The 17,102-nt window shown below is 37.7% G+C and overlaps 1 protein-coding gene and 1 long non-coding RNA gene across 8 annotated transcripts in view; one reads left to right on the top strand and one right to left on the bottom strand.

Annotated features, from left to right (window-relative positions):
- Nucleotides 1–8,020: 8,020 nt before the first annotated feature.
- Nucleotides 8,021–10,314, bottom strand: LOC130409548 (uncharacterized). The gene is made up of 4 exons (XR_008904864.1): nt 9,935–10,314; nt 9,050–9,218; nt 8,688–8,818; nt 8,021–8,468 (listed from the first exon to the last, which is right to left on the bottom strand). It is a non-coding gene; the product is annotated as an uncharacterized LOC130409548 (long non-coding RNA).
- A 2,290-nt stretch (nt 10,315–12,604) lies between these two features.
- Nucleotides 12,605–17,102, top strand: part of agrn (agrin) — a 201,025-nt gene continuing 196,527 nt past the window's right edge. For 5 of the 7 annotated variants that reach the window (XM_056733757.1, XM_056733749.1, XM_056733750.1 and 2 more), the window contains exons 1-2: nt 12,605–13,044; nt 14,074–14,335. In XM_056733757.1, the coding sequence (XP_056589735.1) occupies nt 12,844–13,044; nt 14,074–14,335 (463 nt within the window). In that variant the 5' untranslated portion in view covers nt 12,605–12,843. The remainder of the gene's footprint in view (nt 13,045–14,073; nt 14,336–17,102) is intronic. The other 2 variants (XM_056733752.1, XM_056733751.1) reach the window with 1 other exon arrangement.

Raw genomic sequence — 17,102 nt, 5'->3', positions numbered from 1 at the left:
AAACACAATCAAAGCTTCCAAAATAGGGAAAAAACTGTTCCTTTAAAATGAAAACTTCTTTAGCTTGTGAAAAAGCCCTGAAGCAAATCTGCCATACTGTCATCACCAGACAGGTTTGTGATTATTGTGCAGGAGGCATCTGAAGTAGTATGATGATGGAATTAAAGATGTCATTTTACCAGGCTCTCGGACGGCCAAATGACTGCCTTATTCTGACATTCAATGCAGTATAATCTCTGACAGTCTGTTTTTCTGAATTTTTACAGCAAAAACTGGGAGCCTTATTTCATTGAAAGCCATATTTGGAGAGTAAAAGGCAAAATTATTGTGCATTACATATAATTTTTTTTGCCTGCGTGGTTGAAATAAGAATGACATTTTCTGTCCCTACAATTTATATGCTGAAAAATAACCAGGAAATTCTGAATATTCGGGTCATTTTATTAACAGCATCATATTCTTAATTTATTCTTAATTCAGGAATTGTTAAAGTTTACAGTGTAAAAACTATATTGTTTACTTTACTAAATGCAATTGTGCAAACTCGTTGCCTTGATTCTATTATGCAAGCTTAACTAAACTGTTTTAAAAAAATATCAAAATTAACGTTTAACGTACTAAAATAAGTAAAATATTTCTTGCCTTCTGACTCAAATTTACTTGAATTAATAAATATTGATATTCTTTCACTTTCATAATGTACTCTCCTAATGCAATCTGACGCAAAGTATGCTGGGAATTGGAAATCCTTCTCGACCAATTGTGTTGAATTAACATGTTTAAATCAAGTAAATAGAACAAGGAGCCAAAAAATCATATTTTTTTAGTTTTAGTCAAAACTTTAAGTTAGTAGGTCAAACTTTTTTATGAATGTAAGTTTACATTACTCAATCTGTTTGATTATTTTGAGCGTTTGGTTTTACAATGTAAACTGTAAAAAGGGAATTGCAGTCTTAACCATATTGTATTCTATTTTTAAATATTTCTAGCTGAACTTAAATCCTTTGTTCATGCAACACAAAAATATAAAATTACAAGAAAAGTTCAACATGATGCATTTTGAAAATTTGGGTTGTGCAAACTACAGTTAAAATTAAGTAAACCTTACATACATTTCCAGTGCAATGAACTTAATTTTATCAGTACAAATGCTGTGAGGAATACCCAAAAGCCCTTGCATCTGAAATTTTTTATTTAAAAAAATAAAAAGAAACTTTTGGAGCATTTATATAGATGTTAATATGATGTATAATTAAATTTAAGATGTATTTAGTATTATTGATGTTGTTTTGTAGTGAATAATCATTTTCTGTGAAGTTACCGTTCAGGTGATTCGTGTTTGTTTTGGTAAGCAACAAACACGAATGACGGGGTTCAACCCATCACATTTCTTACTACAATTAGGAAGACACATCAGAAATGCAGTATGTTGTGTGCTTCTGTGGAGAATCATTCAATGACTATCATCAAATCAGACATCAATTATTTCAATACTGTTTGTTATAATAATATACTTTGCTATGTGAACATTAAGGTAAATGAGTGAAATATTAAGTACCTCCCACATTAGCACTGTAAATTGATTGTACTTGTGCAACATGTTTTTTTAAGTAAGAAGGTCAAGCGAACTGATATATTTGTGTAAAATCAACAAAGATTATTTTTTTATATTTACTTAAAATCTCCTTAAGTTGAATTTACTTAAAAACCATGATGCAAAAATGGTGCACATATATTTTAAGTAAAGTCAACACATATATTTTTACCTTGTAGGTTCAACCCCTGCAAAGACCAAGCCATGAACCATGACAGTTGGGCTAATAGAAAAAAGACAGACATCAGGTTGGATGTCTACAGTAAAATGTTGTTTCTACTGTAAAAACTATTTGTCATTTTGGATGAAAGCAACTGTTATTGTATGCTTTGGGGACCCATGAAGTGTTTATGAACAAATTGGGGTCACTGCAAAGCTGAATGAATTGGTGTAAAATATGATTCATTGTGAAATGGAAGTATATTAGGCCTAATTCACATCGAACAATTGAAATGTTTTCCGCCAGGATCGTTTTAATTCTTGTGAATTAAATATTTATTTAATAAGGGGTAAGGTCACATTAGCATGTTCATTACTGACACCATGGTCCATTACTCTCCATCTCTTTTGCTTTCATTCACTTTATTAATAAAAACAGTAGGGATTCTGGGTGTAAGTATGCTTTTCAGTTCAATATTTTTAGTAATTTTGTAAAAAAAAAATGTATGGACACTGTCTGTATGAACACATATTTTTACGTATATTTAAATATTTTAATGTCATTGTGTCCTGTGTCTCCCAACAGATCCGGTTGTGCTGCTTTTTCAGGATTTTCTTTTAAGAAAATTTATTTTCTTTGCAGTAAATCTTGATATCATGCATAGTTCCCATAAATTCCCTTTCCCAGACTGCACAGCAAGTCTCTCCAAAGTACTCTTCAATTCTCCCAAATTTACTGTAGTTGTAAATTGGCGGCACTGCTGTACATAGAATCGACTGGCAGATACTCGGACCAAGAATTTGACTTGTGTTGTGTAGCCTAAAGGGACAGAAATTCAAGATATAATTGCTGCACCCACACAGACAGTGTGCGATTGTGCAAGATTTAAAAGCAACCTTAATAGGGCTTTAAAAATGATATGGCCATCTGTTACAATTATTGATTTCTAAATTCAGTTATTTGAAGATCGGTCTAATAAACTACATACAATTAGCAGATCCATTAAATAAGGAGATACAACAGGAAATCATATTCACACTATTTCTTACACTAAATATTTAATCCATTTCTACATTTATTAACAAACAATCATTTATTTACATTTGTATGTCCTCTAGTTCCAAATTTAATTGTTGCACACCTATGACAAAGCAGCAATGAATCTCTATTGCTCTTCCATAAATGGGGGAATATCTCTTTATTATATACATATAATTTTTGTATGTATGTGTTGATTGACAGATTGTGGGTTATGTGCACCACAGATGATACATGGATTGAAAGTTGGGAGTGGAATAAAGATGAGTAAAGGGGGGTTATTAGGAGTTTCTCTTCTCTGTGTGTACAGTGCCTGAGAGGAATAGCTGGCGGCTCATAGGCGCTCGGAAAGAAAATTAAAGGCAAGGCAAGAAGTGTAACAGCCGCTTTCGAACACCGGCCCTGCTGTGGCACGGGCCCCGGAAACATTTTTTACGCCTGAGACATCAGGGCTGCAGGCGTTGTGGTTCGAGTATATTTTCTAAGAGCATTGCAGTGGTGGGGAAAGACAAGTGGAGCAAACATGCCATAACTGGCTGTTCCTGCTGTTGTGCTGCACTACAGATTTGACAGGGAGACAGATGGACAAAGAACTCATAGGAGAGTCACATTTCTCATGTAATCTTTGTCTTCAGACAACAAGGGAAAGGAGTGTTGTGGTTTTCTCATGACCCCTGTCCAGCAGGGCGCGCTGATGAGCTGCAAAACAGTGTGTAGCTGGCTTTTTTTTTAATATTGATTATTAATATTATTTTGTTTATTAATTCATTTGTTTTGGCAGAAAAATATATATAGCCATCCCCGGCTTTCAAACAAACAATCTTCATTTCATTTTCTATGAGCGTGAACGTATGGGTCATTGCAGAGTTATTATTGTTTTATGAATATTTATTAAGATTAATATTTAAATTAAGATTCAGGTATTTTTTATAGCTTATAGAGTTTAATTTCTTTTTCCAGTTCTACTTTTTATTAATGTTATTATGTTAATAATTTTACTGCATCTACTTACTTATTTAGGCACCATTACAAGTTTTGTAATTTTTTGGAAAAATGTTTAGTTAAGTATAATAACCTTGGTTCATTGAAAGGTGTGTTCTATATCATAGGGTAAGACAACATAAGTCACCGTGATAACATGATTCACTGTTTCCTTGAAAACTGAAAAGCACATTGCAACAGCTGCTTTTCTGTTATATGGGGCGGTACACACAGTAATACATACTTAGGTTGTCTAAGCGACTACCTCGCTGATCCAGGCACGTCCACACATTTCTTTCAACGCAGCAAATTGTCTCTGCCCACCAAACAGGACATCTTGGAAGGACGTCCACTTCATCACAGGACCGATCACTGGACCGGCACCAATCAGTCAGAGAAATCATTTCCTGCCGGCAGCATCCCTGCAATGTCTGCAATTACCTAATGAAGCTCTGCAGCCTATTAGCAGAATGGACAATAAGAAGCTTTCAGGTTCCTCTTTTCCTCCTGACCCCATTGCTTTTTTGAGTTTTAGTCATCACAGGTTACCTTTTGAGTAACGTAAAAATATCAGTTATTTCAAAGTTATACGATGTAAAAGAAGTTTTCAACTTTTTGATTGAGACTTTCAAATTTCTGCAATGAAATAATTAAGCTTTCTTTAGAATTAAAGAATTGCCTCCATTTGAGTTTAATTTCCATTTCAAATGACATTGATTTCTTTGAAATACTTCATTTTCTGAATGACGCACAACCCTGAACATAATTACTCATCCCTGTATCATATTCATTTCTGAAAACCTGCTGTGCTTCTGCTATGTTTCTTAAAGGGCAAGATTTTTCAGCCTCTGGTCAGCGAGGGAGACGTTTTGATTAGCTATAATTTACAGTGGCAAGAGACTAAAGCAGACCCAGAGGACTCATTACCTAATTGAGTACATGGGTTCCCTCTGCTTGAACGTTCTGTTAATAAATTGCTCCATAAAACTGATCTGAGCTTTAAATCATGTCCTTCAGCTTTCTGCATATCTCTCAGGAGATATGGATGAATATGCACTGCAGATAATGACTCAGTGAAAAATCCCAGTAGTTTTTGATGCTGGCTACGCTCTCTCTCTCTCTCTCTCTCTCTCTCTCTATATATATATATATATAGTGTGGTAATGTAAATTATGATGTAGGCTACTGTAGTGCTGTATAGGGACAGATCGTATTTTAGTAAGCATGAGAATGTTTTTGGTAGTGACTAATAAATGGTTCAACATTTTAAGCAGATATCACTTAAAAAGTAGCTTGATTGTAGTTTATCTGTCCCTTTTGCCTTTGGTACTGAATGTTCACTAATGGATAAATGTGTGATATTTCAGTTTACATCTTGAAACTTCAGTTCATTATATTGTGTGATTGTGTTTTCTGAATGAAAACATGTTTAAACCTTTGCAAATTGAGGGTGTTTGTGTGTTGGTGTATTGTTCTTAGAATGTGTTTATAGTTGTCAGAAAATGGTGAATTGTTTCATGAATTGTGTGTTAGCAATCGAGAAAAACTGTAATAGAGTGTGAACATTACCATAATATTCTACAGCTGTGATATACTAAAATTAAGTATAGTAAATAGTAAGTATACTATATCTTAATGTGATACTCATGTGTTATTGACTAATGTTTTAAAAAATAGAGAAGTTTAGAATAATGTCATATACAATACCATTATCATCGTATTGTTAATTTACTATTTTCATTACATAATATTCATATTTAATGCTTAATGCTTGGCTGAACGGAATGTAGCATTTGGTAGCGCTATACCGCTAGTTTCTTAAAGTTATTAACTACTGGAAAAGCTACACTGTTTTTAAAGTAGTTGAGCTACCGCCAAGCTACATAAAATGTTTAGTAGCGACACTGTGCATTAGACACATAAAATTGCAAAAATATAAGTGTCGGAACAAAAGATGCATTCTATCTAAAAGCGAATGCTCACCATGACCTGCCTGAAACACCTCGTGTAACCACACCCCCACAAATCCACGTCAGTTCGTGATTTGATTTGACTAAGACCGCCCAAATGTATACGCAAGTGAGGCAGGCGTACCTATCAAATATGATAAGAGGCGTTACATTTCCATCAAATGCTTGCAGCATTCGACCAATCAACACACACTGGTTAACTGTCCAATCATAGCAAAAAGGAGATACCAACAACCAAGGTATGTGGGAAATACAGCGTTTATTAACCTTTAATCGTGTGTACACATTGCATTACATCCAAAACAAATGATAATGTTAGTTTTAGCCAGGTCATATGACCCCTTTAATGTCCCGTAGAAAAATTCCTCGTTAGTCCACCTTGAAAGCCATTATCAGGTAACAAGCAATTTGGTGAAACTTCATTTTAGCTCATTTTGTAATCATTGGTTCATGAAAACAAGCAAATGATCTGCACATTGACATTTTTTCTGGCAGTTAAAAGCCTGAAAGCAATGGTGGTGTGACATTAAGTTATTTATTTAAAAGTTACAAGTAAAGCCTGATTTTCAATTCTGCGTAGATCCTACGCCGTAGCCTACGTGTCGGTTTTCGTTTATACTTCCACATCTTTGTCCGCGTCGAAAAGCAATGACCGCTAGGCGACAGTGACCACACGCGTGTTGCTTGTGTAACCAAGACAAGAGCCGAAGAAGAAGCAGCTCGATTGAGAAGCATTAGCATTGATACCTGCATGTAAACAGTCACTTTTGTAGCAGAATCACAAATATTTTACATAGATAATTCATTTGGAAATGCATTTGAGTAAACATGACTCTATCGCAGAGTTTTTTTTCAAACAGACCTATCCCAGCGATTGCCGTCCACGTAGGGTCCACGTTGAGTTGACACGTAATTACATATTTGGAAAGGCCATTGAAATCAGTTTACTTCGGTTTAATGTTAAGAAACGACGTTAAAGTGTCACAAACGGTCTTGTGTATCCGTATAAAGCCCCAGATCTAAATGCAGCTTTTATCCACAAACGATACAGGCAATGGTCAGGGCGTACTGCCGGATAAATGCACCCCTGCCAGATTATGCACCCCCTCACAATGGTTAGGGTGTGGATTAGGTGTTAGGGGAGGGGAGCTGTTGTTGCTTGTTATTGAAGGAGGTGCATAATCTGGCAGGGGTGCATTTCTCGGCACAACAAACCAGGGTTTAAATAGGCAGAGAGATGACACTTAAACTAGACACAGGTGAGAGTGATTAACATAATACATCCGGCAATGGATTATGGGAAGTGTAGTGTGTATATGAATTGGCAGTCCGGGTGATGATATGGGTGCCCTCTGGCGGAGCACGAGGGCACTGCACCGAACAGATGTTGCAGCAACATTTTCATTTGCAAAATAACTTTGTAAGGTTAATTTGACATAAAATGTAATAAAATGTATCACCTCACTTAAAGTTCCGCATAACAAGCAGCTGGTGTTCAGTGTATAATATCTAGACTCAGACTTTTCTTGTTCAGGCCACAAAAAGACAACATGGTCAGTCTGGTCCAGTACCACAATGTGTCCAGATGGCTGTGTTTGTCTATTTGTTTACTACACTGAGAGACAACACAAAATACTGCATCTCAAGTCATGAAACACAGAAGATGACTTTCTCTTTCAAATGGCTAAAAATGCTGTAATTTTCTGTAGAAAGGAGATAGCTGAATGAGAGATTCCTGCCAAGTAAACATTCTAACACAGCAGGTGGGAAAAACAGCTTCCTGTTTAGACTTGACACCAGCACGCAGAATAACATCTGGCCATAACCTGCCGTCATTGACTGCTTGCTCCATTCCTTCAAAAAATTTGGCTTGCGGTGCTTAGTTGTGTGTGAGATAATGAAGGATGCAAACAAACGGCCATCTTCTCTATGATCTGTGGTTTCACTTATCGCTGTAAAGAGCCAACTCTGGCCCCCTGCTCCGATTCCCATTATGTATATTGCATCTGGAGCCTCCAGCGTCGCTAAGCACTTTTCTTCTAGTTGGCTTTGTAATTTTTTTCTTTAACTCTGTGAACTCTGATATCGGACCATTCTTAGTCATTCTGGTGCAGTCCAAGCCACCTCCACTAAGTTTGATTGAAAGTCATCCTTCACTGAGAATCGTCCAAGTTTGGCTTTTGTTCTGTGAAGAAGTGGTGACTGGCTAGAAATATACACTGTAAAAAAAATCCTGTAAAATTTACAGTAAACTACTGGCAGCAGGGTTGCCAGCCAGTTACTGTAAATTGTACAGCCACAGTACTGTAATTTAATTTACAGCCATTTACTGTAATTGCAGAATACAGGAAAAACTGTAATTTTGAATAGTAACAGTATAATGCTGTATTTTTTACAGCAAATTGCTTGATTTTAATTTACTTCATTTAGAAGAAATACATAAACCACTGTATATCCAGTATGTTTTGCATACTGGATATACAGTGTTTATTTTTTTTTAATTGATACAAAAATACATTACAGACAAATTGTGTACGTTGTTGTACATGAAATAATTTTATTCAGTAACAACTTCATAGTATCCAACATGGCTCTTTAAACATTCATGTTTAAACAACACGTTAACCAACATTACCATCATGAAACAACATTGCAAAACAAGGCCCAAGTGAGTCTGTAAAACGGTCCACATCTTGATCCATCAGAGCACAACAAGTAGCTGGAACTATGGAAACGAAACAAGAGAATAATGTTAGATATTCAATTTATAGTCAGAGAAAAACAGAGGACAACATATACAGTCAGAGAATAATAAAATGATGTAATTCAATGATGAGATCTGTGTGTGTGTGTGTGTGTGTGTGTGTGTGTGTGTGTGTGTGTGTGTGTGTATGCGTGTGTGTGTGCCTGTGTGTGTGTGTGTGTGTGTGTGTGTGCTTCTTACTTTTCATCGATTACACTGAATATTCATCATTGTGTTTAGAAGAGCGGCGACATGTGGGTTCACTGCAACCTGTTTCTTCTGTATCCTGGCATTTTAGATGACGCTTCTTGTTCCACTCTCTGGATTAATATCTACAAAGAGTCAGGAAAAACTAAATGTTATATATTAAATGTGCAAAATATATTATATTAAAACACATGAATTAAATCATCAGCTTGCTAGTGTTAAATAGGGGAGACTTCTAAATAATTTGCCCCAAAAAAATGCATCTCTCGTTGAGAAATATTGTTTTAAAGGTCTTAACAGGTATATAACATAAACATATCTATAAAAAGCAGGTAAGGAAGTTGTTCAATTAATACCTTTCATTGGACTCCAAGTACATGCTGCCCCATCCTGGTACTCAAGCCTGAATATGTAACATGCTATGAACAGAGTGGGAAGGCCAGACATGAAGCTGTGCTGAGCACCGTCACACACAACCTAACCTTCAGTAGTCAGCATCCAGTGGCCTGCATAGCAAAGTGTGTCCTAAAACAAACAATTATACATGTGACAATAGTAATAGTTAATAGTGACTATACAATTATCTTTAAGCATTTTACATTTAAACTACATTTTAGTATAAGTGACTCTACAAACAAACTCTAAGCAAATTAAACAGAGTAACTTACACTTAAAACCGTACTTATACAGAAATATAATCCAACTAACGTTAGGGATGTCACGGTCAAGAAATTGTCACACTAGTATTTTGTAACGGGTCTCACTCCCACCCTCCAACGGTCCTATCTGGGAGACAGTCCTGCTCTAACGATGAGGGTGTCGCTAACGTCTTTTGCTCAAGCTCTCATCTGGCCTCCGATACATAAACTGTATATCTAGATGGTTACGTACATTAATCACTTTACCGGGATATCTTCCGTGAACATCGATTTACCTCAAGCTATGGTGACTCATTTTAATTTGGGCGCTCGATTTAACGGATGACTGCATTTGCAAATTTGAATTACAACACAAAATAATCACGAGCGAGTGTGGTATCACAACTGTCGAAGCATGTAACTTTTACCGAGTCTACGGCGGGCGCGATGTTCAACATTAAAAAAACAACCGTCAACTTACTAATACAATGAACTGTAGCTCGTCACATACGCCTTCACTCCTGGTGTGAACAAAAACTCTAAATAACATGAACAACTTCCGTCCTCAGGTGCTATAGCGACGGAGAATGTTTGAAATCTTACCGCGACGGCGCTGCTGAAACCCCGCAAGACTCCTTCGGTCCCCGCGGATGGAGGTTGAATCCGGGGTTACCAATATGAAACGCGAATTTAGATACCTCTATATAACGTTACCACTATGATAGTTACCAAATATGGAAAAAAAATACGTAATAAATTACTTACCACAGGTGTGAATCATTCATTTTTAGCACTACCCCAATCTCGACTGTTGAAGATCATCCCGCCATTGTAGATTTGAAATTTACAGCAATATTCTGTACATTGAGTTAATCCGTCACGTGACTCCAGAATGCATTGCACTTTACAGCAATATTCTGTATTATTTAAAATACAGTCAGCTTCTGTAAAATAACGCTGTAGTTTTTACAGCAATTCGTTACAGTGTACTATAGGTTGTTTTCTGTTATAAACGGTCAGTTCTGATACTTAATTCTGATTGGCTGAGTTCTAAGCCATTATAAAATACCCCGATTTATAGCGCTGACCGCATAACATGGCTTAAATATCACTTAATTTGCTTTATTTTAGGAAACCTTGCAAGCAAATTGAATAACTGTTTATAAAAAGCAATAAGCCCCGCGAAGCAGTTGGTTATAGGGGGGTTTTAGGCACTCGGCTTTACATTGTGCCACATCGCCCTTAGCTGTTATAAAATGGACTGTAAACCACTGCTTCTTGGGGCTTATTGCTTTATTAAATAGACACACAACCAGTCCATCTATTCCATGGTGACATATTGTGTAATTTTATAACTTGACTGTATTTCAAAAATAACTAAAACATTTTTTTCAGTTGGACGCAGCTTGTACATTTGCTGTCTTTTTCTGTAATTTTAATTAATTTGGCCTTATTTAAAGAAATCTATAAAATATCCACGTAAAATTTAGTTTTTTTACATCTTATGTGAAAATCTGTTCTGTTAAATTAAAGGTTTTTTATTCATAGTGCCTGTCTGTTTTTTTGAAGCAGGAAGCTAGCCTATTCCTTTTTTTCAAATTCTGAAGTGCGGCAAGTTTAGAAATAATAAACTCCCACGGTTGTTTTGAAGCAGAATGAGTAATTTCACTGCAGTAATATTTCTAAGCTCGAAAGATATTTTTCAAATGAGATTGACTGTAATGGGCTTTTTGTGGGCTGTCAATGTTATGTTACATAGAAGAGGAGAGGGGGACAGAGTAGGTGGGCTGCTGGGACAAGAGCTGGTGGGTGGGATTTGTATATTTGGCTTAGTTTAAAGCACCAGACTCTTGTATTTTCTCGAAGATCTAAACAAGCAGTTGATTGTATTGAGAGTGTAGATATGTATGTTAATGTCATGATAGTGTTATTGTCTAAGGATTTGTCAAACTTGTATCCTACACAAATTTCGTAGATTTTTTATTTATCTTATATATCTATTGCTGTGTGATGAATTAAGGGCTAAAACATGGTGCCATTAAAGCGGGTATATTTCTACAAATATATATCAGTGCGGCCACAGATTCCACACCCTGTCATTTTCCAGGAATAGATGGACTGGTTGTTGAATTACAGCTTTTGGAAGAGTGGAAATTTATGCATGCACAGTCAGTTCAGAACTGGCAACAGTTTTATCAGTCATTCGTGTTAGATTTTAATGTTTAAATTAGTCACATCATTACTCATCATCTCCGTCTTTAAATGTTTAATACACCTGGGCAAATAAAAATAGAGACTAACAATCTGTTTAAAGTAAACTTTGTCAAGAAGGTTAACTGCCTTTTTTATTGGGGTCACTTTACAGTCTTCAAAGTGTAATTATATTAAGTACCAAGTTATTTTAAGGGTTGACATGTACTTTATGTGTAATTACTTGGTGGAGATGCTTGTAATTGCTCAATTCTATAGTGTTTCCAAGGTGAGCTGCAAAATAAACAGGGAAAATAAATACTATGGGAGTCAATGGGGGATGAGATCTGACATCTTACTGAATATCTTTCTTTGTGTTTTGCAGAACAAATACATTTATACAGGTTTGGAACAATCTGCAGGTGTGTAAATGATGACAGAATTTTCATTTTTGGGTGAAGTATCCCTTGAATGTAAAAACATGAATCACAAACATGTTAGTAGTTTACTCATTCTTTTTTGTAGTATGCATTTGAACATAACACTTTAAGCAAAAAGTTGTCATAAATTAACAGGATATGTGTTAAAATTTCCATTTTTAAAATTGCTTAATGAATTGTAATAGACTTCATGGTTGTGTTGATTATTTAAGAAAAGTGGAGCAAATAGTGAGTTAATCTTATTCTCTTAACCTCTATGTGGAATTTGTTACTCTAACATATTTTGACCCACAATTTAGTTTTTTTTGCAAGCACTTATGTCTCCATCAGAAAATGCACATTAAATGATTGGTTCGAAATCATATATCTCAATTATGAAGTATGTATGCACTTTAAAATTAAAGCTGTACGCATCATGGAATTACTAAAGATGCAAAGATTTGCAAAGTCATCATTTACAAGGGAAAGTTTTCTCCTTTAAATTCTGGTGGACCGGTTCAGTTGTCCGAATTGGCGCGATCTGACCAATGGGTGGCGTTTTTCACCCACATCTCTCTCCTGCTTTCGAATCACCCTCTCGGTCTCTCTTATCAGCAATTCAGATTGCATGCAAATGCACCGTGAAAGGAGCGTCATTCTGAAAGGACGGAGTGTGTGAGTGGGGGTGAGCAGTCGCCGAAGCGCATTCCGCACTCTATTCTTCTTCAGCCGGCGGATGCGCGCCGCGGAGGCTCAGTGCAAATATGACCGTAGATCGCCCTGAAGTTTAAAGAGGACACTGAGCATCGCACGAGCGGATTACCGTTGACATCAAACTTGCAGCAGAACTCACTCTGCATTTGCTTTTAGTTCGTAACTCTCTTTTTTTGCATTTTGTCGATCATGGGTTCCTTTGTCAGAAGGTCGTTTTATTGGCCCATTTGGTCACTTCTAGTTGTTCTTGCGCTTTTGAGTCAGCGTTGTCATGGAAGTTGTTCAGAGAATGACCTGGAAAAGAGAGAAGATCAGGCGAATGTAGTTTTGACCGGGACGGTCGAGGAAATATTGAACATGGATCCCGTGCACAACACTTATTCTTGTAAGGTAAGGAGACTTTAGCGCACCAGCTAGCCTACCGTTAAAATGCATCAAAGTGAAAGTAAAACATGGTAAATATATAAACCAAAACCCACCATATCATAGCTTGTGATTTAATAAGTGTAGTCTGTTAAGATCACCTGTTAGTCACGCACTCTTTCTTGGCATTATATATGCGCTCCACTTATTGCATATGCACATCGTGGGAACGCTCATCTGATGCCCAAAAATGCGGTCCTCTTGCGTGGCTCAATTTTAAACGCCAATCTTTGGACATTTGACCTTCTCGTTTCTACAATATAATGCAATAAATTCACAAATCAAGTGTCAGTATGTGATGCGTAATAGTTTTTTCTTGTTTTGGCATCGGTGCTGTTCATTAAGGCTTCTTAATTAAAAATGTCAACCTGCACGATGGTACTTTGATCCACCTGTAATGTGATCTTTCATACATGAGGAACCTGAACCTCAACCAATGACTCGATGTCCTTTCAAGTTCTATTAGAGCTTCGGGTCCAATTATCTCCAATTACGCAATTATCATGTTATCATGGCACAACCGCATTCTGTCAAGCAGAAGAAATCAATAAATAAGACGAGAAAGATCAGAAATAAAGTGTAATATCAGCAGAAGCCTAAATAAAGAACAATAATCTGAAGTTGTGGCACTGCTGTCGTTTCATTTAACCTGAAGGCATGATTTTTTTGCTAGAGATTGCTGTCCAAAAGTTGAAGTCTAAAAAGTTTCCCGTACAAATGACAATATCAGCATAAGAGTTTGAGTTGAAAGTTAAACTGAAAAATATAGTTTAGAAAATGTATTCTTTTGCTTTACTGACATCACGCTAGTCTGGAGTCCACGCTTGTGGTGTTCGGCGATATCACGGCGTGATTCAAGAAAGTTTCAAAGATTAAAGTGCTTCAATTTTAGCTGTGATATACCCAGATTTGGTCATCTCTGGAATGTGCCCTTGATCTACCCAAAGTTGTGTTTACTCATCGTGTCTTATGTCCTCTCCCTCTGCTTGTCTAAAGGTCAGGGTATGGCGCTACCTAAAAGGCAAGACCGTTGTAAATGGAGAGATTCTGCTGGATGGAGGAAACAAAGTGATGATCGGCGGGTTTGGAGACCCCCACGTTTGCGACAATCAGGTAGCCACCGGAGATACGCGCATTTTCTTTGTCAACCTGGCCCCTGAATACATGTGGCCCACCCACAAGAATGAACTGATGCTCAACTCCAGCCTGATGAGGATTACGCTGCGCAACCTGGAGGAGGTAGAACACTGCGTAGAAGGTAAGAGACGTTCTCCATACAGTACATAACTCACATCTGCCACCTGGGATTAATGCAGAGATTTGAGGTTGTCAGTGCCGTCCAGATAGCCAAAGCAGGTGCTGTTTCTTCTCTCTTCGTTCATTCTCCTTAATAGAGCGATTCACGTTTTGTGACAATAATACAGCAGTTGTGACTTCTGATATGCTTTCCTTATGTTGCTTCTGTACACTTTTGTAAGCTGACAACATTTAGTGCATTTCTTGAACCCCGGGGCTTTAAAAGCACAGCATATTATGTGCACAGTCATTTGCAATCAACCCATTGCATTCAGAGCTCTCTAAAATGAGCACCTTCGGGCTTTCGACTAACATGAGTGAAAGTCCAAAGCTTTGCCACCTTAAGGGAAATCATTCAAAGAGTGGAGATGCTAAAATCTAACTGCGTAGCCTCAAGTTTTGCGACCCCCACAAGAGCCCCTGTATATCTTCCTTAAGATGGAATGCCATTAGCGGCTTGTCACCACTTTCCCAAAGCCAGAATGTCAGAGGAAAGTTTGGCTCGCCAGTTAATGACATCAGGCATGTGAATGAACGACCTGTCTGTTGTCCAAAATTCGGTGACATTTCATGTACTTGTCCCTGATGCATTAAAAGAAGCGAATGTTCTCTTAAAGCTCAAGGATACGAGACAGGCGCCTTCCTTCTTTAATATCACCAGTCTCTTTTGTACAGCTTGCATTTTGTCTCTTTTAGTGCTGTACAATGCTGGCAATCGTGCAAACAGAGGAAATGCAATACTTATTAGATCTATCGATTCTGTATTCCTTTTCTGCATCCTCTTTGTATGGCAAGTAGTCTGAGAGGCAAAAATGAACAAATTTCTTTTTTCCGCCAGCCCAGTTTTTCTGTTAACCTTTTCTCCTGTCAATTTTCCTTCGTGCTCTTAAGTGCAGAGCTTTTTGGCACAAGCCGTTGCTGTGGAGGGACCGTCTTTGTTGCCGCAGAAGTCTTAAGAGGTTTGATGAGGGCGCAATTTAGAGGCGTAAGTGTAAGGCCACGGAAAATAAATGCCGCTTCGCCTAATGAAAGGCCATGTGGTTCATTTAACAAATGCAGTGCTTTTTATATTGTAATGGGGTTGGATCGCTTTTTAAACGCGAGATGCTCAAGTATACGCAACAAATAGCAAACAGCTGTCCTCCAAAGGGCCAATCGGTTATTTAAAAAAGCAGCTTAAGAAGCCTAATTCCAAAATCACCCGTAAACACGGATTACATATGTTCCAAAACATTCAGCAACAGCCGGCCTGACCTTGGTTTTGACATGGTTAGGCATATCATAAACCAGCCCTTGAATGGGAAAAAAGTGCTGGACTGAAGGTTGTATGACTTGGAGTGACGCCTAATGGCTTCTACTTTGTGTGGGATCAAATTGTTCAGGAATTTTATGTGATCCATCAGGCATTTAATAAAGCATGACCCTTCAGTGAAGTGTTTATTATTTTACCCGCTTTGTCACTGTTTTGGGTCCAGGTTTTAGACCTACAGCATAAAAGAGGAAGTGTGCTTGTGGGGCGGAGAGAACAAGATCGTACCTGTCAGCCCGCCGAGCGTATCCTATCCTCTCTCTTCACCTCTGACAGAAAGCACTCTGAGAAATGAAGAGATTCCAAGTTGAATCTAGGAATACCACACAGTTTTTTTTAACTTGATTCAAGAAGTTCGGTAGGAGGAAATGTGATAATGTAAGAACGCAAAGAGAAATTCTTTATACAAGTGTGGACTGGAACGCTGATGAGCAAAGCTTAAAGGAGGCCTAGAGGCGCTGACATCTCACTCCTACCAAGTTTTCGCTGACACAGGCTCCTAGAGTTTTTGGAATGAACGCTGGGGTTATTGCATTCTTTGAGCAAAAATACACAGTCTCAAGAGCATATTCACGCGCTCATAATTAGCATAATGTTTCTGACTGTTTGTTTTTAACCACAGTTGTTTACAGGTCAGATATTATGCACACTTGAATGGAATCTGCCCGCAGAGCTTCGTGGCAAACTTGTGATTTTCTCAAGTTATACACCCTTTACATTAGGGATGTACGACATACAGTATTATCGGCCATATCGGCCGATAAGCACTTCAATCATTTCTTGGCAACTACAGACTACCATAGTAGGAAAAATTAAAATGGTAGTCAAAGTGCAACAGAACAACTTGATGACAAGTAACTGAAGACAGAAGTTTCATTTTTGATGAGCCGTTCCTTTAATATTCAATTTTTATTGCTACCAACATTGGCTTCAACTGGGCCATCACTAATGCATAGGTGCTAGAAATCTATCTCCTGCCGTCTTTTTATCGGCTCCTTTTGAATCAGCTCCACTTCACTGGATGCCGACCCAATCCCAAACAAATGCCACCCTATTTTGCAGCAAAGAAAAGCAACAAAGGGGGTTTTCTTTTTCTCTTCTCCTGCATGCTCTCCCTCAGTTCTCTGTCTGTCATGAGGGCAGGCTAGTTCAAGAGGCCCAGTTCAAGTTGAGCTTTAGCCTAAGGACAGAGGGTCCGGTGCTGGTGGTCTCTGGTCATAATGAGTGGGCAGGTCCTGTGAAATGCTCTGGATAGAATGTGGCAGTCTGGGAGTAGTAAGTCTCATGTTGCGAGGGTTCCTCTGTCAAGGCCTATGGGAGCACTTACTTTTATTCTGGTGTTTGTGTAAGGAGTAGGCCTGACGTGTCTCTGATTTCAGTTTGCATGAAAGTCAGTCGGCCAGGTAATGATTAATAGATC

The sequence above is a fragment of the Triplophysa dalaica genome, chromosome 20 (genome assembly GCF_015846415.1).
Source record: "Triplophysa dalaica isolate WHDGS20190420 chromosome 20, ASM1584641v1, whole genome shotgun sequence".
Lineage (NCBI taxonomy): Eukaryota > Metazoa > Chordata > Actinopteri > Cypriniformes > Nemacheilidae > Triplophysa > Triplophysa dalaica.
Note: the sequence above shows the minus strand (reverse complement) of the source record. Positions and strands in the feature narration are given on the sequence as shown.